This window comes from Branchiostoma lanceolatum, chromosome 4, assembly GCF_035083965.1.
Source record: "Branchiostoma lanceolatum isolate klBraLanc5 chromosome 4, klBraLanc5.hap2, whole genome shotgun sequence".
Taxonomy (NCBI): domain Eukaryota; kingdom Metazoa; phylum Chordata; class Leptocardii; order Amphioxiformes; family Branchiostomatidae; genus Branchiostoma; species Branchiostoma lanceolatum.
In genome coordinates, this window is record NC_089725.1 from 4,712,301 (window position 1) to 4,737,000 (window position 24,700).

The following is a 24,700-nucleotide window of genomic DNA, read 5'->3' on the forward strand; positions in this document are numbered from 1 at the left end:
ACAGTTTATATATATATAAATATAACCTATTGTGATCATACCTGACTCTGTCTTGATACTGTAAAGTAGCAGATGCCCCTGCTTTGTGCCGACAAGTAATTTATCAGCTGAAAAAAAAAAGATGAAGTTATCAAAATGACAAAAATCACTATATAGTAACTTTATATGAATTGCAGGTCCTCTTAGTATTTGTGCAACACTAATAGTGCGTCAGTAGAAATTGAGTGTCACTCAAATTGCCCTGTACTGGACCGCCCTTACCGCTTTAAATACATAAAACGCTGATGGTATACAGGATCCCAGACATGGCAATTTTCGTTCCAGTTATGGCACCTTGTGAGTTGAACTTGTAGCAAGTGGCTTTGACTCTTTTTGTAAAGTGGGTCAAGTTGTATCCAATGACTCTCAGGAAAGCATCACTTGTAGTGTAGTTGGATTGACTATACTCAAAGATAGAGGTGGGACTTTTGTGGGGTCGTACTCACAGATGGAGAGCCTAATACTATCAGGTGGTAAAGGGCTTCCTTACACTTACAGGTCAATATAGGGAGGATGTGGCATTTGGCTGGGTTGAAGGACGCAAGCCAGCTGTTTTACCAACCTGTTCCTGTCAGACTACAGAGAGGGTCTGCATGGGGGATCCAGGCAAATTTAAGTTTTAACGCTTAATGGTATTCAGGAGTGATGACACTGCTCAATCGAAAATGGACTTTCTGTTGAGAAGGATTTTGGTTTTGGGAAATATTTCATTGGATTGTTGAATTTGTTCCATTGTAATGTTTGTATTCATGTGGTATCTAGCAAAACTAGGCTGCGGACACGGAGGACACAACCGAATGCTCGTCGTGACCTTATGGCGAAATTCGGGACGTGAGTAATTGTAGTTGGATCATCGCGCACATGCGAGTGATTGCGTGAGTGATACCAAGTAATTAGATACGAGTTAGTCGGAGTGACGTAATACTAGCAGGTTCCCAAGCACACCTTAGCGCGGACATTTTGAGTGTCAGGTTAGACATTAACATCTACCACAAGCCGCCTCAATCCTTGCCATATATGCCATCGGGAGCCGGGAAGAGAAAAACCAAACTACTGGGTCACTTCGGCAACAACGTTTTTGTTGCGGTCAGGAGCTTGACAAAATACAAGACCAAATCGATCGATCAATCTGCTTGGTGCGTCTCCACCCAGCGGGAGTGTTTTGCCCCCCTCCCCACGTGCGTCTACTGTCGACACGTTTGACCCTGATGCGGCCGGCACAGTCGAGTCCTTGGAGTAGAGGCAGTAGGCTCAAGCGGCAGAAGTGCGCACCCTAGAGCTCCGTCAGGAAATCACCACTTGGGAGGCTGGCAAAGCTTCACTCCAGCAGCCATAATGTCAGGGTGTCTCCCACTTACAAGCTTAAGTGTTGTCAAGGACTGGAGGCGTGACCTTTGGTTGTTCTTTTGGCATCCTGACCTTTTGGTGCTCAAATTCACGATGGGAGTAATTTGTCAGTACCTTGCACTGAGGACAAAGCATGATGCTTTTTTGCTAGCTAGTGCAATGCGGCTTTGCTACGACTTTAGCCAAGGGCACTGGGTCACCCCTAATCTTGTCGATAAGTGTGTTGGGTTCTTCTACTTGCAGAGGTTTGATGAAAGATGAGGCTTAAGCCTGAAGCTCCCTCATACACCCTTACAACATACCCGAGTAGGGGCCGACCCTAGGCATTGCTAGGATCAATCTCCAGCCCACGGATCTGCGGAATTCGATCATGATAGCCAAGCAGTGGGGTTGAGCTGCCGCTTGTGCCATGCGGACATGTCAACAACGCTTATTAATGAATTCAAGATAACAAACATGGGATTACAGTGACCAATTGAGCTTCATGACTAATCCATTCACAACGCCTAATGATGAGTTGTTGTTGGTTGAAAGAGTCGGTGGGCTACGATTAAAGGTGAATTTAAAAATCTCTCTACGCCTCACGGAAAAACAAGATACAGGCCCTCAACAGACCTTGCATTGGATGGTCATGATATGGCTTGTGCACGTACATACTAGTACTTTGAGACAAATACTAGTACAGTACTCTGAAGTCTCTGGATTAAAACTTATCATAAAACTTGTTGTATTAACTAATATCGTATCATGTATCGTCAACTTTCACAGATATTATAAGATAACGTTATACACATTTGTAGTCCAAAATTAAGATTATGGATGACTCTACAAATTCTAGCACACTCATTGAACCATAACTAATGACAGAAATATGCCCCTATAGATCAACATAGGGTGAAACATAATTTGATGTAGCTAAACTTATTCGTAATCGATCTACATCGGGAATAAACAACAGATCACGAGATCCTCTTTGCCCCAACACGTATCATATTTAACCCCCTCTACTCACCCCAGCAGGCGATAGATTCGATCTGGAGGGGCAGCTTCTCGAGAATGGGAGCAGCTTCGTAAGCGTCGTGCATCTTGGCAGCATAAAATGCCCCAAGGAAGATTATAAAAACTCAAAAGTGGAGACTAAAACATGTCAAATTTGGCTAGGATTGTGTCATTCTTTTGGGAGCAACCATGTATTCTAAATGAGGGGCGCGTTGATATTTTTGATTTCATTCAACAAATGTAAAACACAACAAATTAGTCGCTGAGATCAAAAAAAGTTTATATCATAATAAGAATAATCTAATGAAATTACTTTGATATTAGAAACATGTTGATTTGAACTTTTCTTGGATAAAGTTTAAACTTCTTTTCAAAAAATGAAAGTGAACTATTCCAATGACGGTTCAAAGGTTACACCGAGGACACAGCCCCGAAAGCACACAAACGTCAAGTACGTCTTTGAGGTTATAAATTTACAAACAGCTTAATTCTGCAGAATTCTACATAATATTAGTAAAAACTTGGTAAACATAAATTTTTATGATAATTGTGTGAATTAGTGCAATATCAAGAGGTTTGGGGTTATTTTTGATACTTTGGATATTCTTATGTTCTGCTGCGGTGACATGTTCCCGCCATTTGAATCAGCAAAGATCGCGGAGACCAGAACCACAAAGGCTCCAGGTGGAACACAGAAGAGGTACGATATTTCCTTCCGATCGTCCCCAACAACCAATATTTGGGTTTTTAGACACAGATTATATCACATTCTACAAAGTACGCTTATGTGGAGACTTAGGAATAGTCGTATGTAGAATTTGAAGGCTGCTTTTTCGGCGGCTCTTTCTTGCCATGGCGTGGCCGGTCGCCCAACCCAACCCGACTTCTGAAAAGGCTTGTTCTAGAGAGGAAAGTGAAACTTGAACCGAATCGTCCGTATTTTGTAAGAAACGACATTATTTTCTGTCAGGTTTGATTAATTCGACCCCGATGTGATAAGTAGTTGATGTTTTATTAGCGATACAATGTAATTAAAGTCGATTGTAGTCGAGTAAAAAAGAGGGAAAAATTTCTTCCGAGTTTTCCACTTGGACCAAACTGGCTCCGGGGTTTCTAAACGTGGGTTGATATTTTTCGGTGTCTATCGGAATGAATTTTACACAATAATTAATGATTTGCAAACGGCAGATATGTACCAAACTGTCTGTAATAATTTTAGAGCCTTCATAGGGAATTCCAGTGTGATTTTGCCCTCTAAAGGTACGGTATTTATTTTAGAAGCCGTACTAAGGGACTCTCAGTTTCAAACAAATTACACCGAAATTTACTTTAGGGACGGTTCTTTTATAACCTAAGAGGGGAGTCAACAAAATCAAGTCAACCTTAATGGTTGAAGTTCATGGCTACAAAATTACATGTATATCTTCAATTTTTAGATAGTAAAGGGGCATTAACTAAGGTTTAACTGAAGTTTAATTTGTTTTTTGATTATGTTTCATGGTGACTGCTAATTTGTTTTTTTATGTTCTTGTGACATATTTTAAAACTAGCAACAAGAGAAAAAAAATCAAAAGGCTAAAAATATTGAAAGTATGCTATGAAGATTGTACAAAAACTAAAAACAATTATAAATGAGAAAAAAGCATTAACAATTTTTCAGAGATAATATCAGTTTGAAATAGAAAATATCTAAAATACTAAAACGATATGTTCTTGAAACTTAATAAATGAATTGAACATTTATCAGTTACAAACATTGTAACATATTGTTTGAGCTGAAATAATTAATTGAAAGAATGGTGAATAGATTGTGTTATGTAGCGTTGTAGGGCCTCTGACTTGTGTTATACTTTAACGTTGTGTATTTTCCTTCCACTTTTCAGCCATTATGGCTCCGCACAAGGTTGACAATGGCAAGCGGCGAAAAGAACCGAAAACAGCTGGCAGAAAGATCGGCAAGCAGACGCCAAGATGTGACTGTAGGTTATTTTGCGGAGTCCGTTCAGAATTACGCCGTTTTTTTTATCTCTCTCTCTCTCTTACTCCTCAAGGAAAAGGGACTCTTGGACCCTTCCTTCCTCCTCCTCTTCCCAGCCAAGGTTTCCTTGGAATCCTTCTTGTAGACTTAATAGCTGATTGGTCAGCACACTGGCTCTGAGGCTCATTAGCATACTCAACATCCAATGAAGACAATTAAACGTATTCACGTATATGCCTGATTTTCTTCCTCGTCTACCCCCTTGTGCACTACTCACAGCTTTGACCGCTTCGCTGAAAATGGAGAACGGGAAAGCGAACGGGAGTCTGCAGGACGTGCAGAAGGACCACGAGTTGTTCCTGCAGGCGTTCGAGAAACCCACGCAGATCTACAGGTTTCTGCGGACCAGGCACATCGTGGCTCCCGTCTTCCTACAGAGGAACGTCACGTACATGTCTCAGAGGTCCTCCAGGAGCCAATGTCGTAGGAAACAGTTCAAGGTGGCGTATTATGTAAACAGTTTCTGTTGCTTTTTTTCATTAAGTAGTTATAGAATGATTTCTATATTCATTTTTAGAAAAAGGAAGGGTAGAATAAAAAAGAACAAGGTTTAGTAATTCTTCCCTATGCTCTTTGCTGAAGTTACAGTGTTCTTTTGAAACCTGGATGGAAAGTCTTCTAGACTGGTATTTTGTGTGCTGTAATGTACATGTACCTACGCAGGTTTAAATGAATTGAGTGTATGAATGAATGAATGATTGATTGATTGAACAAACATGAATGATTGAGTGAATGCTTCTGTGATGTAATGTTAGTGTCTTGTTTTTTTTACCTTTTGCTAGCTTTAAAGTTATCCAATTGCTTTGCTTTCTTTTAAAAGTTACATACAGTTTGATGAGCTTTGCCAGCCAACCAAATTTTGCCCCTTTTCTGTTACAGGTGGATTCAGTGTTAGGAGATATTGTTGCTGAGGAGAAGAAAGTAGAAGAACAAAAGGCGCTCAGCCCCCCTGTACAATGCACACCTAGGTATTTAAACTTGAATTTCATCACCTTCTGCTGGTCCCAGGCAGACAATGTGGACCCAGCAGTCGTGCCTCAAGAGGTCATGGTCGAGGCCGCCCTTCTCAAGATCTGTCACAAGAAGAGGAAAGACGTCCTGTCTCCGATGAAGCATGTCCCCCTGGGAAAGATACAAGTGCCCTGTGTGTCCGGTGCTGACGGTGCTAGTAGAACGGGACCTTCGCTGTCCATCCCGGGAGAGTGCTTCCAACCAAGTAACGGTCAGATCAAATCCTACGTGCTGGTGCTCAGAGTCACCGTTACCAATTCTCAACCAATGGGAGGCGAAGACGAGAACGCTTCCGGGGAACCGGCGCCAAAAAGGCTCTGCACGTCCCCTCAGGAAGGCGTGGTGTTGAACGGGATGGTCAATGGAGACATGCAGCTGGAAGACATGATCTCGAGTGCAGAGTACCAGGCGGAGTTGATTGTGTACGACAAGCAGCACTCGTGTCTGCTGACGGAAGGGGATTACGAGATCGCGCTGAAACAGACGCACAGTCTACCTCTCCAGAACAAACAGGCGCAGTGGGAGACCATCTTAGACGGCAGGGCGGTCGGACCGTTCGAGACGTTCCGACTCGGACCGACGCTACGTTTTAAACTGACTTGGACGCACTGTCCCTCCACGGTCACCAGTAGAATATCCACCTCACCATCCAAAGTCACGGGACAGAGTCTCGGACCGTTTGAGGAACGACCGGTCGAGAGACATAACTCAAAAACGCTGTCGAACGTCAAGTACAAGAAAACACCGGAGAAGCAGGAAAAGCGACAAAGGATCTTCTACCAGTTTCTGTACAATGGCAACATGCGCCAGCAAACAGAAGCGCGGGACGACCTCCACTGCCCGTGGTGCACGCTGAACTGTATGAAGCTGTACAGCCTTCTCAAGCATCTCAAACTCTGCCACTCGCGTTTTACGTTTGTCTTCGTCCCACATCCCAAAGGTGCTAGAATCGACGTCTCCATCAACGAGGGATACGATGGTTCGTACGCGGGAAATCCCGCCGACCTCCACCTCATGGGCTTCGCGTTCAGGAGGAACGGGCCATGTCGGAGGTCTCCTGTCACCAACATTTTAGTCGCAAAACCGAGACGGCCAGAACCTAGCTTGTCTGAGTTTCTCGAAGGGGAGGACCTCGAACTTGATTGGACGCGTCCTTTCACCAGCGGACACAATAGACTGTACTTCCACTCAGGCACCTGCCTCCCGCTACGGCCGCAGGAGATCGACAACGACAGCGAGGAGGAGAGCGATCCTATTTGGCTAAAACAGCGCACTCAGGTAAGCTAGGATACATGTCAATCAATTTGCATCCTCCATTTTCATTGGCTACCCCTCAAGTATCTGCCACTAGGGTCACTGACCTGTTTTTAGTTGCTAGTTTGGTGCTATTTGTGTGTTTGTCAGTTTGTGTATGTGTGGACAGCATAACATAAGCTATGAATGGATCCTTATATTTGGTTTGTGGGTAGGGGTTAGGAAAACGAAGGTCAAGCTCCATAATGAGCCACCTACCGGACCTTTTTTGGTACTGCAGCGAAACTTCTTGATTTGATATCACATGACGATGTTTTGGACATGCTATGGTCGTGATTTTTGAATGGTAAATAGCTCCTTTGGCAGAGAGTAAGTACTGTAGGTTTGGGTCCCCTAGTGGCTTTTTTTGGAACTGCAGGGGTCGATTTTGAGGTTTTTTTCTATCTATTTCAGCACATGATCGATGAGTTCACAGATGTAAACGAGGGAGAGAAAGAGCTGATGAAAATGTGGAACCTTCACATCATGAGAAACGGCCACATTGCAGATTGCCAGGTTAGTAGGTTGTGCCTATTGTAGTTCACAGCCGTTTTATGTTGTTGGTTTTCTCTGTGGCCTCTCAACCGCAAAATCATCACACCCAGGGCTGTCTGTAGGACTCGCTTGTTGGGACAGAAAAAAATTTCATCCCGTCTGTCCCATAAATCTTAAGTTCATGACTAAAAGTAGATGAAAATGTATTTTTGTAAGCTTAAAATGACATGAAACAACATAGACAAGAAGTAACAACATAGACAAGAAGAAACAACATAGGTTCCCAAACCATGATTGGGACATAAAAAATCTAAATCTGAAGACAGCCCTGATTGCACAGCAAACATGCTCTGTTCTGCTACTTCACTACTGAATTTTGTTTATAATCATGTAATCAAGTAACCATGCAAAATTAATGAATGTACAGTCTAGCAAAATTGCTTGTAAGCACAGGAGATTACTGTGAATTGAAGACAATTTTGTTCTTGAACATCCAGGTGCCAACAGCCTGCAGTACCTTTGTGGAGGAGAAGGGGGCGTGGATAGTGCAGCGTAACCTGGTACGGAACATGCTGCTCCACCTCGTCAACCTGTACGACTTCAGTCTCATCAGCTCCGCCGTCGTGCAACAAACCGTCGCCAGGCTCAGGAAGATGGAGGCCGAGGCCGCGACGACCGCAGCGACAACAACGAAGGAGTCCTCGCAGAACTTCACCGTCCCAAGCACGGCCACATCACCGGAACAGCCACAAAAACCCTTAAGTTAAGCCACATGGTCGTTTAGGCCTCGCATTTCGTTTTAACAGCAATTTGTAGCAGGGGAAAATGAGTAGCTTGCAGTATCTTTGAGTTTGATTTTGAAACAATTGAAATAAAACAATGGAAGATAACATATGTTCAAGCTGTGGTTTCACAGCAAAACACGCAAACTTAAAAACACTGAAAATTTCAAATTTTTCAGTGTACAACTCACGATCATTTATTTCCAAAACATTTTGTATTTTGGTTATAACAGAAGCTATCCATTAGAATTCAGGTCTTGACAACTGCCTGGAAATATTTTGGAATGCCTCACTTAGTGCCACGGAAAAAGTATATTTCAGCTGTTACAACAAAATCGGAGAATTAAACTAAGACCATTGTGGCCACCACATATTGTCATTGCTTTTAGGAAGGTCATTTGTATATACAAGGTGAAAGTCTTTAAATTAAAGATTTTCCCAAGTTGTCCTCTCAAATGTCTAATTACTCAGACTTTACCAGTACCAAAACCATATTTTTAGAAAAAAACTCAAAACATTTTCCTAGTCTTAGGATGTTTAAGGACTGTGACAACAATACTATGTACATGTAGCACTGGGGCTACTGTTTTGGTGTATTCATTTCCATTTATTGTTCTTATAAAACCCATGCTAGGGTCAACATTCCTTTCACAGTTTATTTGCTTTCATTTCTGGTCAAAAAATGGTTAAGGACAATGTCTTTTTTGTATACAGGAATGTTATGTGAACACACAAAACTGTGCATACTTCTATAGACAATTGTGGGAAGAAAAGTAATTCAATTACAAATCAACCAATCATGTTTAACATTTATCCAAGACCCCCTAGGTGAAGCGACTGTGATGCAGATATTTTTCTATAAGGTGTCATCAGGGGATGTGGACCAACCATGTGCCTTTTTGTTAAAAGGAAAAGAAATGTAGTACATTGTATTTCTGTAGTCTTGAACAGTGCAAATATAGATGAGAAAGTTCATGTCTATGTATGTGTGGGTTCTGAAAGTCGTACAAAAATTGAACAGAAATGCTCTTCATACTTAATGTTCTCGCTGCTTTAGCCTATTCTTTATTTCCTTGTTTTCATTGTCAATAGAGCAGAAAAAGACAATAATGTCGCAGTATGACATGTATAGTTCTTTGTATTATGATGTGACCTAGGTGAACCAATATCCTATGACTGTGTAGTTATGATTATATAAAGCGCTTAATGTTGTGTACAACAATCCAGTTACTGGTGTTGACTTGCGAGGCAAAATAGAAAATGAACTCAATGCATGATGCGATTTCCAATAGGCCAACACATAAGTTCCTGCTTAATGGCATGACACAGTCATTCCAACAGTTAATTTGTACATATATCCATTTGGTCTCAAAACTATTTTGTACAATGAAGATATAATTGTTTCTCTGTTGATAGAAAATGAGAGAGTGTTAAATGCAGACCGCAAGGTAGGTAGCTTGAACGGCATAGAAATTGTATGTAAAAAGGAAAAGGTCTTTGTATAAAGGAATGTAATCTTCAGTCTTAGAAAAGGGTGCTAGATGTTTGGCAAGGCTTGTCAATATGATTGTAATGTATAAATGCTTTAACTGTATCACCTTAAATCTTTTCGTTGAAATGAGCTAGTATCTGAAAAGTATTTTGTCATAGGAAAGATGTGTCCTTGCCCACAAAAGTATTTGTTTCAACTATTATAAAAATGTATCAGAATGAATGTACAGGATACTTTTATGTCTGTCCTCTTGGTAGTTATGTCCTTTGTCAGCATTGTCTAAGGAATTCTGAGGGTCAGACCATGTGGAATTAGGGGGAGGAAATTTGTATCTAAATTTGTACATTGCTAGGCAAAGACAAACAGTTCTTCAGTTATGTAGGCAGTCAAATTCTGCTTTATTTGTCCATTTTCACTTATAACTCCCCTATTTTGGCAATATGTTATACCCACTACCCCTGTGGTATGTCCCTTAGAATATTACATAGCATTATTTTCAGTTGACCTACACTTGTACCAAAGCCTACATTTACCACAGTTTGTATAGTAGAAAAAAAATCAGAATCAGATCTTTCCCCCAAGTACTGTAACAAAACTCAGGGTATCCTCCAAACATTTTATTTAACTCCCTTCAAGTTTTACATCTTTTACCAATTATAGTAATGGGAACACTAACACGTTCTGAAAGCCTTCAGTTTCTTTCTGGCATACAATCCTAACATGGCATTCAGAAAACGTTACGATCTTTCATTCTAACATCTGCTCGGAGATTACCATTTTTGGCCATCCACATTTATCTAAATGTTAATATCCAAGTTGTACCGATCCCAACATGTTTATCTGGTACTTTTTGTAAACAAAGAACAGAGTCCATGTAATAGCTTACATTGCTCCAATGTTGGCGACACGTATTTGTAGGTGGTTCGTACGATATATTTTGACCTCTTTGTAGCACAGATCCCCTTGGTGTGTCCCATGGGTGCAGGAGGGGATCCTTATAGATTTTGTACAAAAAAGGATTTGTAAGATATCTGAATAAAATCAGGAAGCATTTTATATGCCGTCGAGGGTCTTTATTTGTGGTAATTGAGGCTGCATGCAGAGTAGGTCATGCATGTACATTCGCGCATGATACAAACAGTATGTCCAGCCAGCAGCCCCACCTATCATCTCAACTGAGAACTCCATGAGCTACTGCTTGTGGCATATTACGCCACATTAACATGATTATATGGATGACGCTTGCATCAATTTTCGCCCGTCTCCAAAAAAGATGTGACCAGACCAAAACGTACAAAGAAGATGCAACCATGTTCACTTACACATAACTTCCAAATGCCACAAGTATGAAATTCCAGTTATTTACCAATTACAGTTTTTTCTCATTAATTACGCAAATTAGGTCTTAATTTGCAAAACTTTTATCTATCAATGTCTTTCTATTTCTCAGTTAACTATGTTGCATTTTTAATAGTCATTGAATGGAGAGGGTTTATAAAATTCCGCATTAATTATGCAAATAAGATTCTGATTTGCATGTTTACCATTTCATTATATCAAGCATCACTTCAGCTATTCACAAATCAAAAAAGAAGTTGTATACAGGTTTGGTTGTATGTCCCTTTGTGTTTTGGCCACTAGCTGTAGGGCCACTGGGGACAGGCCTTCCAGCAGGGGAATATTTGGCAACTGACACGTGTTATGTGTCACATGCATGAGAGTCTTTATCATGCAATATAAGCGGATTTTCAAACTTTCCTCATTAATCATGCAAATTAGGTGGCCCAAAATCTAATCATTTCGAGGTTTCATACATACCTACCGACATACCAAATATGAAGACAATCCATCCTGGCATTTTGGATCAATAGTGTCCACTAATAAACACACAGAACCGCTCGGTAAAATATAGTCTTCTTGGCGAAGGTAACTACGCTCATGGCTACCTCAATAGTGTCACACTCAAGGCTAACACACAACATATTTTCCCAATATCGGTATTTTGTCGTCATGTGCGTCTATGTTTGCTTGTTTGTAGTATACCTCAAAATGTTGTAGATGGATTATGATGATATTTTGTTTGTGAGTATAATGTTGGAAAAACAAAGGAGATGTTTGATTGTGGACCTCCTAGCGGCTTTCCTTAATACAGCAGCAGGAAGGTCGCTTTTCGTAGATCTGGACATATGATTCAGTTGTGATGGTAAGTTGCTCCTGGGATCGTAACGAAATGATGTAGGTTTGGGGCCCCTTCATGAACTGCAGGGGCCGATTTGCAAAAGTTGAGAAGACGCGGTATCGACGCCAAAGCATTGAAGGTGAAAACCATCCATCGATGTCCATTGACATCTACCTGTGAATCCTTTCCTTATCTCAGCCACTGCGGTAATTTTGTAGATTTTTGTCGTCCTCAGAACTCACAATCACTCACCTCATGACAAACGACCAATAGAATCTTAAACAGTTGATCATGGCAAATTAAATCTTATCTGAACCTAAGAGTGAATTCGTACTTTCTGCCCATCAGATATTGTTCATATAATATTGTATTGTTTTGATTGACACCAACCAACCCAGACATGTGTGGGTGTTGTCATGAGTCATCACTTCCTAAAAACATGCCAGAAACTGGAAAAAGTTGTGCACTCTGGCTCCATGATCAGGTGTTTCTGTGTGTTTGATAGGTGTGGTGTTCAGCGCAGAATCAAAGTTATGTTTGTGTGTGGATGATGTTCAGTACCAAGGACAGCTACAGGTACGTTTTCATGTGGATTATGTTCAGTACCAAGCACATGGGTTTTTGTGTGTGTGACAGGTGTGATGTGCAGCATCAAGGACAGATGAATTTGTATGTGTGTACATGTGTAACTTTTAGCGTTCAGCATTAAGCGTTTGTCTGTGTGTGCGAGTGTCTATGTATGTTTATGTGTGAGTAAAAAGCGTTAAGCACCAAGAACAGATTGCTTTCTTGAGCGTGGACAACTGGTCTGATTTGATATTAAGTAAGAAGCTCACAAACATAAAGAGCTTTTGTTATCAGTGAAAAGTAGCGTTACATGTAACGTGTTATATCTTCTGCTCCAGCACGTCTATGTTCATGGATCAAAAGCGTCATCTAGCAACGTTTACTAGAACTGCAATATCATGCCGTAAGTCCAGTTAAAAGACATTTTGCTGTGTACGTTCAACGTTTAAAAATACATGCATACCATACCGACGATAGAACTCCCGTGGTATGTACAGAGTACAATGTATGGCAAATAACAACAGCAACAAGAGTCCGTAGGACACGATCCTCCGTGAAGTAATTACGGTGTTTGCGGTGCGGTTTGTTAACTACCGACAAGCCAAATTTTAGACAAATCAATAAAAAGGATCTTGATTTATAGGTGCGAAGACACAGGCCAAGAAAGAAACAAGTTGTCGAAGTTTGGAAGTCTCATCTGGACAAACACATAAACAGGATTTTTTTCATCCATCTCTTGATCAAACGTAATGGATGTAAAGACACATAAGGTTAAGTGTCTGCTTTGAATTATTTGTTTTACTATTGATACCTTTGCCAAGAAAGTCACGTTTTCAGTGCTCACATAGTACAGCATAACTTGAGAAGTAGATGATGGATCCATTCGATATTTGGTAGGTGGGTAGGGCCTAGGGGTTGGCTAGCAACTTTCTACCAAGGACACTGTTTCTACAGTACTGCAGTGGAACTTTTTGATATCTCATATTCTGGACATGCTATGGCCGTCATTTTTGAGTGGTAGATAACTCTTGGGACAGTAAACGGTGTACGTTCGGGCTCCCAAAGTAAACAGCTTATTTTTTTAACTGCAGGGACCATTTATGTTTGAAAGAGAGTAACTAAAGGAAGAGTTGATGTACATTTAGTATGTAGTAGTAGCTAACGTATTGTATTTTTGTACTGTTCTAGGTTATCCGTTTACGTTTGTTTCCCTGTTGGAACCTTCTGGTACTTCAACCAACCCGACTAATTCGAGGAACACATGACGAAGCGAAGAGAAGAGCGTCTGAAGATGTACTCCAACCACAGCACCGGTAAGAAACCCGATATATTTTAATGTAGGCACTACCTAGATAATATAAGTAATTATAACCTACAAAAATGGTTGTGGAAGAAAAAAAAGCACCGCTACAGAACGCTATCATTTTCATGTACAAATTATTCACTTAGTAAACGTGCAAAGCATGGAAGCTGATTAATATCGATGTGGATGAATGATATAGCTTCGACATCTTTGTTTAGTATCAGATCTATTCCATGTAAAATCAGTCACAACACAATCCAAGAAACACAGCAAAATCATCTTGGCACTTCAGAATATATTATTACATTTCACATGTGTGCAAAGCCACAATAACAGTCAGTGTACATATAGTTCTGAATTGCAACACAAAATATGTCTCAGTTCAAAACTCTGTCTTTACACGCATATATATATGCATGACTGTGTAAAACATGATACATCTCTGCTTAAAATATGTGTTTTTCTAAATAGATCTCTGTCGTTCAAACATAAGTGTCATTTTGATATATACATGTATGTAAAATTTCAATACAATTTCACACATAAACATGTCGTCTCTGAAGTGAAGTATTGTGAATTATCTTTACATGCAATGACCCATGTATTCTAAGTATGATAAAATCAAATATGCTCAGTTTTAGTCATCTATTTTAATGCGTCAGGTGATGCTTAGAATGAATGAATCAATAAATGATCAATTAAAAGTAAAATGAATCAAAATAGGTTGTAGCAGTGTTTACTCTTGCTTTGTGAATATCGAAGAGATGTAAGCACAATATCCTGATATCTATGTACACAGATGGAAACTAAATGTAGACAAACGGCAGAATATTACTTATAATGTATGTGCATAATTGTTGACACAGTATTCACATGTGATTTCTTATGATCACCTTGCTGAACATGCAGTATCATGTCTGCCATTGTGGCACAAAGTCCCGTTAAGTCTTCTGCGATCATGTTCTGAAACTGCTCAGTCAGCATAATGCAGTGGTCAGCCTGTAGCCTCTCATAATTCTGGACTTCAGCAGCGCCAGTGGGAAAGAATTCGAAGCAGGGTCGTCTTGGACAGTGTCCTCTCCCTCAGTGCCAGGAAACTTGTGGCTCTTTCCGTGGCAGGACGCAGTGGCCATGTCGTTGGTCGACGCAGTGCGAAACATGTCGGTGAGTTGACATCTCTGCAATACCTTCTGATGCCCCGCGTGGACATGTTCTGGTGTAAATGAAGTCTCAAGCACAATTTACAGTCCTCGGGGTTCATCTCCTCTTACAACGTCTGGTTCAGACCAGAACTGCCGTGGTGCTCTCCTCTCGATCAGCATTTCCAGTCCACGAGGCTCATCAACTGCTATGAAGTCCAGGAGACTCATATTCTGCTCTCCAAAGTCGTGGTGCTTGGGAGGCTTCTCCAGTTTCCACCCGCAGGATGGTTCTCCTGTACACTGTGGTTTTATGTCTCCACCGCCGGCTTCAGGAGTTGACAGTGAGTCCAAAGAGGCCCTTGACCTGACGGAGGTCCTCTGCTTCAATTCACTGTGATTCAGCTTGTAATCTCCCGAACAGGCCTGTGCTGGGGATGACGCTGACTTTCGAGCAGTGACAGTGTAAGAATTCTCAGGTGGAACATTTTTCAGTCCACGATCCATTGCACACATCAAATGTGCCTGGTGAGCATAGGCTGCTAAGCGTTGAGAGAGAAGGTACTGTTTCATGAGGGAGTCGGGAAAAGCCTCGTCCAGCACATCAAGCGGAAAGAAGTGGACCATAGACGAGTGCGGGTAAACTCGGTGCTCTACAAGAATCTGGGTGACGCTCTGCACAGCGAGGAACTCTGGAAGGCATGGCAGCTCTAGCTCAGGATTTCCTGATGTCTCTGTTATGTTTGCATCACCTGACGGCAGGCTGCGATTCACGAAGCCCTGTGGGATAGCAGGTTCTTTCCCGAATGTTTCACCCTCATTTGCACCATTTGTTGGAGGGTATCCATCGGGAATGTACTGTGGAATATTCTCTTCATCCTTCACTGGCTTGTCAGTCTTTGCCATCGCGACAGTCGCAGCTTCCTTCTCTGTCTGTACATGCTGTATATGTAAATCATCTTGCAGTGGGAGGTCATTGAGGAGGACCTTGGACACCGGAACAGCTGCAGGTTCGTGCTGCTCATCATCTTGCAGAGGGAGGCCGTTGATGAGTAGCGTGGGCACCTCAAAAGCCACAGCTTCCTTCTCATCTGCTTCTTTGTGCTGCTCGTCATCTTGTAGAGGGACGCCGTTGATGAGTAGCGTGGGCACCTCAGAAGCCGCATGTTCTTTCTTATCTGACGTCCCTGTCATATCTTTCTTCACTTTGCCCTAAAGAAGCGATAACAGCATAACAATCAGCACCATGGACAGGAAGATGTCAGTAACATGTAAATTTGAAGGTCAGAGAAGAATTTGTTGTTGATCAATGATAGAATTGTAATTCAATCTATACCACTGGATTACAGTATGAAATGATCAGACCTTTCAAGTGTCCACCTGACACTTTTCATCAGTGATGGAAATAATGTTTACCTAAGACTTACGGAACTTGAGTTCTCCATAAACATTTATTTTTTTGTTATTGATTGTTTTATTATTGTAATTGCTTAATAGCGACTGAATTAGAAGAAGTGCTTTGAAATACTAGCATCGGTTGTTCACTAAAGGACACTTCCAACAGTATTAGCAGGAAAGCAAGAGCTGTAGTATAGGGTCCATAAACTTGTGACTTACATGTTCATGTGCCCCAATCTGCTCAGTGAGCTCCTGTAATGATGCCATGGTAGAAGGGATGTTAATTGTATGGAACAGTACATCTTGGCAAGCATAGTATTTACATAATGTGAATTTATTACAGTGCAGAACCTAAAATAGATATAGTATATTAAGTTTAATATCAAAATGGAGGACTGCCTTTGTTTCATTATTCTGTTTCTCGATAGCACTGATCAATATGATATCTTGTTATATCATTTTGAAAATGGCAAATACAATAGTTGCATTCATCAAAAATTTTCAGAATCCGCAAAACTCACCTGTTTGAGCTTCTTGACAACCCCCTTGTTAGCCTCCAACTATCAACGGAATAAATAATATTTCTCCATGTTTAATTGATCCATTGATACACATTTAAAGAGTGTCTGACGGTATTACCATACTTTAATCTAATAATACTACAAATGGAAGATACTTTAGTAACCAGGATATAATCTAAGTTTAACATGTATGTAGTATCATAATCGTTAAAAGTCATACAAGAAGACAAAATAGGATAATTTAGACAAGCAAAATCAGTTTTCGACCCTTACCTGTTCTTGCATCTTTCTGACCACTTCCTGCTGATGTGCAGTTTTCTGCTCATTCTCTTTTCTCATCTAAAAAAAGGATAATAGAATATTTGATTATTCCTTCATGCATCATGGAATATCATACATTTTATTGGAAACAACATAAAGCACATTGTAATAATATCTGTATCTATATAGCCGGTATAACCGCCATTAGGCGTAACACACCAGCTTCGCAGGCACTATAATAGTATAAAAGGTAGAAAGAGTGTCAGAACGAAACTTAGGGAAGACCTTTTAGTGAGCAAATTCTCTATCTTAATCCCATTGGTAGTGATTGGTAAGATTAAGCACAATAGTGAAACCCTGAATAGTGGTCAAATTCCTACAATACGATATCATAATGACTGCAAATGTACCTTGTCTGATAGAAAAATTGGTGTATGGCAGTAACATTACATTTATTTGATTCACTGTCTTACAACATGGTCTGTTCTTACCACTTTTACATGACAAAGCCAAAGTTAATTTTTTTGAATGTCACATACCTTCTGTATGTCCTTTAGTATGGACCGTGGGTCAATCAGGACATTCTTCCCCTGCTGGGATTGAGTGCCCACATGCAATCTGGCCTCATGAAACCTGTAAAAGATAAAAATAGCACATAATCATAGAGACCACCAGTTAGACGGAAAATTTACTATCAAACTTATTACAAGTAATTATTCAAGCAGTTTAAATGCTGTTTCAAGATGGTCATTGCTTCAATTGGGCACGCATTTTAAGACACCATCATAAAACATGTCATTGGGTAAGAATCAAAGGGGGAGGGGCACAGATTCCAAATTTTAGCTATACCTTTTCATACCAAAATGAGAGTTTCCTTAAAGGTAATGCAGACAACTTACCCCTTCTTTTCTGACTCAAGAACCTCCACACGAGACTTCAGCTTGCGAATCTCCTCATCTTTCAGGGAGACTCTGTTGTAAACAGAATGAACAAAATTAGACCAATCCTGGAAATGAAATATTCACCAAATCTCTCTTTTGTGTGGATTTCAACAGTGGGCCCGCCTTAGGTACTTATTCTAATACAGCATTGGGAAAAATGCTATTCTGTTATCATTAGATATCAAGTAACTTATCCCTAACCTTGTCAAAGGGAGGGTTTAATTATATACATCTGACACTCCCAAGTCTGAGAACATTGGGGACAATAAGGTTGGTGTGAGTGGGTAAGGGAGTGATTGATTGATTGATTGATTGATTGATTGATTGATTGAGTGAGTGAGTGAGTGAGTGATTGAGTGAGTGAGTGAGTGAATGAACGAATGAATAAGAGTGAGTGAGTGAGTCATATTTCTGAATCCAACTCACCGCTGTCGTGTGTTTGCAGCCTGGTCCACGAGTCGCTTCTCTAGTTCTCTGATCTTCGCGGCTGCTTCTGTTCTCCCTCTGGGTAAGACAAGTGAGGGTTTAATGTGTTGTACTGTGACTCTGATATTCTTTAAAAAATGATCTTTAAAAACTAGACTTTGACATTCAAGTTGATAAAGCTCAGGTTCTGACCATGTCTTATAAATCAAAATACACATATTACACATTGTCAAGTATTTTGCTAAAGTTTTGAAACAAAGTTAACTCACCGTTCCTTTTCTGACTCCAGTACATCCACACGAGCTTGAAGCTGCTGGATGAACTCATCTTTCTGGGAGATCCTGTTGTGTTACACAGAATGGACAGAAATGATCAAATATGGTATAGTACAAAGTTTGGGAGCAACACACAATAAACTGTGTAGTGAGTGAGTGAGTGGGTGGGTGAGTGAGTTAGTGTATGGGTGTGTCTGTGTGGGTGAGTGAATAAGTACATGAGTGAGTGCATGAGTGAGTGAGTGAGTGAGTGAGTGAGTGAGTGAGTGAGTGAGTGAGAGTCCTCGAACCAAACTCACCTGTGTCGTGTGTTTTCTTCCAGCTGCCGGATCATTCTAAGGAAAGACATTAAAGAAATTGTTGAGCATCTTCAAACAACTGATTTGAACCACTTTCTATCAAATTTCTATGTTTCTTAACATTTCTCTAGATCTGTACTCAATACTTTATAACACTATTGTGTTATAAAAAGAAAAAAAAAGAGCTATTGTCAATCTTTCATTTCAGTTCCCAAATTTGTGTGGTCTTAGAGGCAGCTTGTGGCCCAGATTGTATATAAAAAGCCATTCAAAATTTGTACAAGCCTATAACAACCTTACATGCTTGTAATCCTAGATTTACTAAAACAAATACAGTCAAACTTGGTCTCAACAACAACTCAAGGGACAGAGAAAAATGGTTTGTGCCTGGGGGCGGTTGCTCCAAACAAGAGGGTCTTAAAACAATGTAAATTGTACGGGACTGTTTCAATGTGGCTTATGACTGGAGGTGGTTGCCCAGCCAGGTTTGACTGCATATATATCTTAATTTGCATATAAGCTTTGCCACCATGGTTTCACAATGGTGACAGCTCTAGTTCGAGATCAGCTGATAAGATTTAAAAATGATAATTTGTAACTTACGTATTGGTGACCTCTAGCCGTCCGGCAAAGTCACTAGAAACAAGTCATAAAAAGATATTAAGGATCATGATGACGACTATCATGTCCATAACTGTGAAATGACATAACAGACAGTGCTCCTATGTTCAAGATAGCAAGCAAAAACATTTTAAAAAGTAAGTTCATGGCGCTAATAAATTTCATGGAACGATGAAAATGAGTTTGCAGCCCAAACAGTAGAAACGCTGAATTCCAAAGAAAAATTTTGCAGTTAAACTTATACATGGTGAATATTAAAAAATCTAGCTAGAGCTGTTATTATCTTTTTCTTAGTTAACATGATGAAAAGGATATAAAGTCTACCTAGCATTTGTATGAAATAAAAGTTTATTCTTTAAAAGTGGACATTCCATGTTAGTAGATATCTCTTCAGCACCAAGGGCAGGGCTGAAGTCAGTGGAAAATGGCTGTTCTTACCTCAGAATCTTGTTCTCCTGTTCGTGGTTTTCTTCAGTTTGCTCTTGTAGCCTCCTTTAGAAATCAAACACAAAGTAAAGAACTGTTGCATTTTCTCTTCTTCACATCATTCTTTTTAATCACAGAAGTTTGCAATTAAACTGCATTATGTAACATCTTGGCATCAAAATTTGAAATATTCTTGATCGCAAAATCTTCATGATCATGTAATTGACATCTAATACCACTGATCAACACATTTGTATCATTATCATGCATTTTTATATCATCATGATGTTACATGATGCTGCTTTAAGCTGAAAATAGACTTAAAATGTATTGATGGTGCGAAAATTCTTCCATTTGCCAAAAAGTATGACAGAAAGTCTTTTTTGCATAGATTGCTGTGCCGGAATATAGCTAGCTTGTTGAATTTGCATCAAGTGACATAGAAAGAAAAGTGCATATCTATATAGAGTTCCATAGATTTGAGTATATTAGATTCTGCCCTAGACTTGCCACCTTTCATATACTCATCAAACCCAACCTTCCTTTACATTCAATCTATATTCAAGAAAAATACAACTTCTAGAGTTACCTGACAAAAAGGGAGGTGTAGTGTTGTTTCGTCCGAAACAAGCTGAAACAACAATTGAAAGTAGAAACATTTCAGCATGCATGATCTCTTCCAACGACTACTAAAGAAAATAGCAGACATTAGTTGTGACAGTTGTTTCACTATTTTGTAAGTGTTTCTTAAAGTATACAGCAGAAGCAACTAGCAATTATCTATGTTGTATTTTTTCCAATATTTGTTTCCTATATAGCTCTCACTTACTTCTGAAGGTCTTGTAGGTTCTCCAAAAGAGCATCAGTGTACTCTATCACGCTGAAAGGAAGAGAAAAGAAAAAAAGTAAATAATTATATCATCATAAGTAACGATATTATATATAAAAAAACAAAGCAGGTACCTCTGTAATGATAAACAAAATACATTTACCCTTAATCTTTTTTATATGTTTTTGTAATGATGGAGAAATGATTTCATTTTTGTAGCAGTACTAGTAACAACTCAGAGAACTTTCATTTTTCTGCTTCTCTTATAAACAGGGTATAACGTTACATGCAAGCATGTTGCAAACGTCTGTTACATAACGTTGAAGACTGTACTTTCACCCCATTTTTCCATGGCTCTAAACTCTGACTACTTCTGACTTCAGTGCAAGCTAAAGCTAACTAAAACTACTGAGTTCTTACTCTTTCAACGAGGGCTCACTGCCGCCTCTCTGACTTGGCTGAGTAAGAGAGTAAGAAAGAAAACATGCTACAATAAACAAAAAACAAACAAACATGCAAAGTATAGCAAAACAAAAGGGATTTCTAAAAATAATGCATACCTGCTTACAAATAAAATTCAAATCATAGTTATGAGAAGAACTCCAAACTTCAGCTACTATGGCTACCTTATGTAACTTCTGCAGATGACATTTTCTGAGGATCCTTAAGTAAATACCGAACTGAAGCAAATTTCAGCTTCAATAGCCAAATGTTTCATATTATGGTTTACTATTCAGATCATTCAGCAAAGCAATCTAAGGAAGAAATCATCAGCCAATTTTTTTTTTATGTGCATGGACTCTACAGTTCTGTCCTTAGAATGTCACACTTGACTCAAACATAAGATATTTTATACTCTGTGGCTTTACAATATTAAACCACCAAGTCAAGCATCCACAGAATTTACATCAAGTGGCTTTCATTATTTTTCATTAACGAAGAAGACTGTTAGAATGATGTACTTCACTTCAAATGCTATAACTACTGAGTACTTGCCATTACTACTGTAAATCTTGAAACTTTCGCAGTGGTTTTATCAAATTTACGGTTTTCACAGTGGCCTCCTCACAATCATTCATGACACAGTAAATACGTCTCCATTGTATGATGACTGTAGCCATGCTACAGGATTGTTTTGAACGAGACGTCTAAACACAGCTCAAAACCTCCCTTCCCCGCCTTTTATGAAATAGAACCACTGTGAAAGTTATGATTTTCAGTATTGACACATAAATAAACTCCCTGTAAGAAACATTAGAACTTACCTTGGACGCAGCATCCAAGTCTTCTTCACCCGACTCCTTTTTCAGTTTGTTGATCATCCTTCTGAACATTGAAGTCTTCCCTGCTCTAATGTTGGAATGTAAGCATTACTCACAGTGATATGCCATAATCATGATAAACAATTCTTGATGTCGTTTTCAGCCAAAAGTATTAACAAAGAAAACATAATGGCTGACAGTATTGGAACAGCTGTTGCTTGAATTGTTTCTGAGGTTGGTCCTTTGAAGTCAATTTTTCATCTGTGTTTATTGTTTTCCAATATTGTTCCTACTACACAGTTACCGTAAATTTAGAAATCTCTGCCATGGTTTTCATGGTGCCTCTCTACCGCAAAATCAAAACACTGTAAAAATGCCTTTATATTCTACATTACTGTTCTGACTGCAAACATAAACCACTACAAATACCTGTATGTCACTTATACCTTGAAATAGAAATAAAAATACATGAATTTACTGTACTTACTTCTGGAGGTCTTGCAGTTCTTCTGAAAGAGCCCCAGTGCACTCTTTTGCCCTGTGAAGAAAGAGTTGATAATAAAAATTAGGTAATCATATCATAATTCAATATTAAAAAAGCTAAGATATCTTTTCTGGCATCATATAGAAATGTACATTGCACTTGACTTTGTTTTTCAATTTCAAAATGTCTATGTCTATTCAAAAATCCTTCAAGTTGGTGATTTGTCACTATAATGTTGTACTGAGGCACTACATTTTTCAGCAACAGGTACAACTATGAGCACTCCCTCCATTTTACTTCCCCCCAAAAAAGTTACTGTGTACTAGTATGTGCCATAGACAAACATACAGCAGTTACAATGAAGACTGGATTTCTTGTTTCCTAGTTTTTTTCATAGTTGTAAACTCTGACTACTTCTGACTTCAATGCTAGCTAAAGCTGACTAAAACTCAGTCCTTACTCTCTTAACGAGGGCTCTGTGCTGACTCTCTCGGTCGGCTGAATAGGAAAAGGAAACAATTGCTACCATAAGAACAACAGAACAAATAGACAAAACATATCAAAATAAAACAAATGTAAAAAAACACAAATATCTTTCCTTGGTTCTTGGACATCTCAAGTAAGAGAGTAAAATTAAAACAGAGGGCTGGGGGGAAAATATCATTGATATATACTATAGTTACTCTGAAACTTTGTGAGACTCTCCCTCAGACTCTATTTTTATATATGTTGATACAGTCAAACCTTGTCGAGCAACCACTTGGCGCAGGCAACTGCATTAAATCAGTCCCGTTCATTTCTACATAGTTGAACCCAACCTGTCCTCAGCAACCATTTTTCTCAGTCCCTTTGGTGGTTGCTGAGAACAGGTTTGACTGTATTTCACTTCAAACTACACATTGGTGTAATAAACCATAATCATGATGAAACACAACAATTCTCAAGTGTAACTTGGCCACCTTATGTAACTTCTGAAAAAGTGTTTTCTGAAAATAATCATTTTGACTGTTGCAAATATTTGGAAAAATGCTCCAAGTTATAACTTGCATTCAGATCGTTCTGCAAAGAATTTCTTTAATTGGACTGCAAATATCCGATGTAGTGGTATAGTTTGTTACAATGTTGTATCTATTCTACAGCTTAGAAACACACTTATTACCCTTTTTAATGGTAACATGTCCTTTATACACACTTTGGGGCATTATAATCGTTACCTACGTTTTGTGAAGCATCCACAGAATTCACATAAAGTGGCCTTATACATTCTGTAACAAGAAACTGAACTAGATATGTTGATGTTATTCAAGTGGCATCACTTTAAGTGGCATAAACAACAATGCGGTACAGCGGCGATTTAGCAAAATAACTGCCTAAGAAGAATTTAAGAAATGCTTACTTTGATCTTAGTCCCAACCTCCAAGTCGTCTTCTATTGATTCTTTCTTCAATTTATGGACCATTCTCCGAAACATTGATGTCTTCTCGACGCTGGCGTTGTCCTTAGACTGTTGATCTGACTTTGCAGTCGCCATTATTCAACTTCTCAATGTAGATGAGTAACACCTACAAATGTCATCAAAAACACATGTAAATCTATCTTAAGCATAAACAACACGTTTATAAAATGAAGGGTTACATTTTAAGCTGTCTTTGACGTAAAATATCCTGTTGTTGTCCTTATACAAGTAGTAATAACCTTGGTGACTTTGACCTTGTTCTATTTAGTTAGCGCTAGGAATGTTTTTTGTTGTTGTACAATTCAGACCCTAAACTCCCGCTTTGGGTCGCCCTACTGTCCCTTCTATGTGTAAAGAAAACGTAGGAGTAACTTTGACTATGATTTGTGATTTTTCACCAATATTTTGCTGATTCTCTAGCCTACAAACGGAGAGAGAAAAAATCCCCACCTGCTTCTAGAGCTGGCAAGTTGTCATCTGTGTAAATAGAACACCGTGTCCATGGCAACGGCAACAAACATGGCGAATCGAACGCCTGGGAGGAATGAACTTGAAAATCGTGCGTTGAACATGAAAAATCGTGTTTTAGATTCATCATCTCAAGCTACTTTGAAGATTCCAGCCGTCCTATAGTTTGTAATCATATCTTTTGACAAAAATTCTGACATCTAGTTGATCGCTGGGATAACATGTAAGATATTTTGATGTATTTGAACACTTTTTATCTTCTGGCCATTCCTGTATGACTTCCAGCGGATGAGCACAGCTGTGGCAACCAGGTTGCGGGCGGGACTAACTCTTGTGAGGTGTATCGTGT

At 39.5% G+C, this 24,700-nt stretch overlaps 3 protein-coding genes and 1 long non-coding RNA gene across 6 annotated transcripts in view; 1 reads left to right on the forward strand and 3 right to left on the reverse strand.

Annotated features, from left to right (window-relative positions):
- LOC136432296 (vam6/Vps39-like protein) overlaps positions 1-2,569 on the reverse strand; it is a 57,359-nt gene extending 54,790 nt beyond the window's left edge. For both annotated transcript variants that reach the window (XM_066423487.1, XM_066423486.1), the window contains exons 1-2: positions 2,399-2,569; positions 42-107 (exon numbers count right to left, since the gene is read on the reverse strand). In XM_066423487.1, coding sequence (XP_066279584.1) covers positions 42-107; positions 2,399-2,471 — 139 coding nt within the window. In that variant the 5' untranslated portion in view covers positions 2,472-2,569. The remainder of the gene's footprint in view (positions 1-41; positions 108-2,398) is intronic.
- A 418-nt stretch (positions 2,570-2,987) lies between these two features.
- Positions 2,988-10,552, forward strand: LOC136432298 (polycomb protein suz12-like). 2 transcript variants are annotated; one of them, XM_066423488.1, is made up of 6 exons: positions 2,988-3,085; positions 4,269-4,364; positions 4,643-4,863; positions 5,303-6,712; positions 7,142-7,243; positions 7,720-10,552. In XM_066423488.1, the coding sequence occupies exons 2-6, from the start codon at positions 4,274-4,276 to the stop codon at positions 7,987-7,989; spliced, it is 2,094 nt and encodes a 697-aa protein (XP_066279585.1). In that variant the 5' UTR covers positions 2,988-3,085; positions 4,269-4,273; the 3' UTR covers positions 7,990-10,552. The 2 variants fall into 2 exon arrangements, with proteins under 2 accessions (XP_066279585.1, XP_066279586.1); XM_066423489.1 differs by lacking the exon at positions 4,269-4,364 and having other exon boundaries at positions 3,016-3,085.
- Positions 10,553-18,502: 7,950 nt separating this feature from the next.
- LOC136433524 (uncharacterized) lies at positions 18,503-19,443 on the reverse strand. Its single transcript, XR_010755638.1, has 3 exons — positions 19,409-19,443; positions 18,806-18,841; positions 18,503-18,572 (listed from the first exon to the last, which is right to left on the reverse strand). It is a non-coding gene; the product is annotated as an uncharacterized lncRNA (long non-coding RNA).
- A 417-nt stretch (positions 19,444-19,860) lies between these two features.
- Positions 19,861-23,958, reverse strand: LOC136434120 (uncharacterized). The gene is made up of 8 exons (XM_066426886.1): positions 23,824-23,958; positions 22,888-22,925; positions 22,431-22,481; positions 21,947-22,031; positions 21,102-21,139; positions 20,682-20,732; positions 20,442-20,483; positions 19,861-19,918 (listed from the first exon to the last, which is right to left on the reverse strand). Exons 1-8 carry the CDS (start codon positions 23,956-23,958, stop codon positions 19,861-19,863), a joined length of 498 nt encoding a protein of 165 aa, XP_066282983.1.
- Between the last annotated feature and the right edge of the window lie 742 nt (positions 23,959-24,700).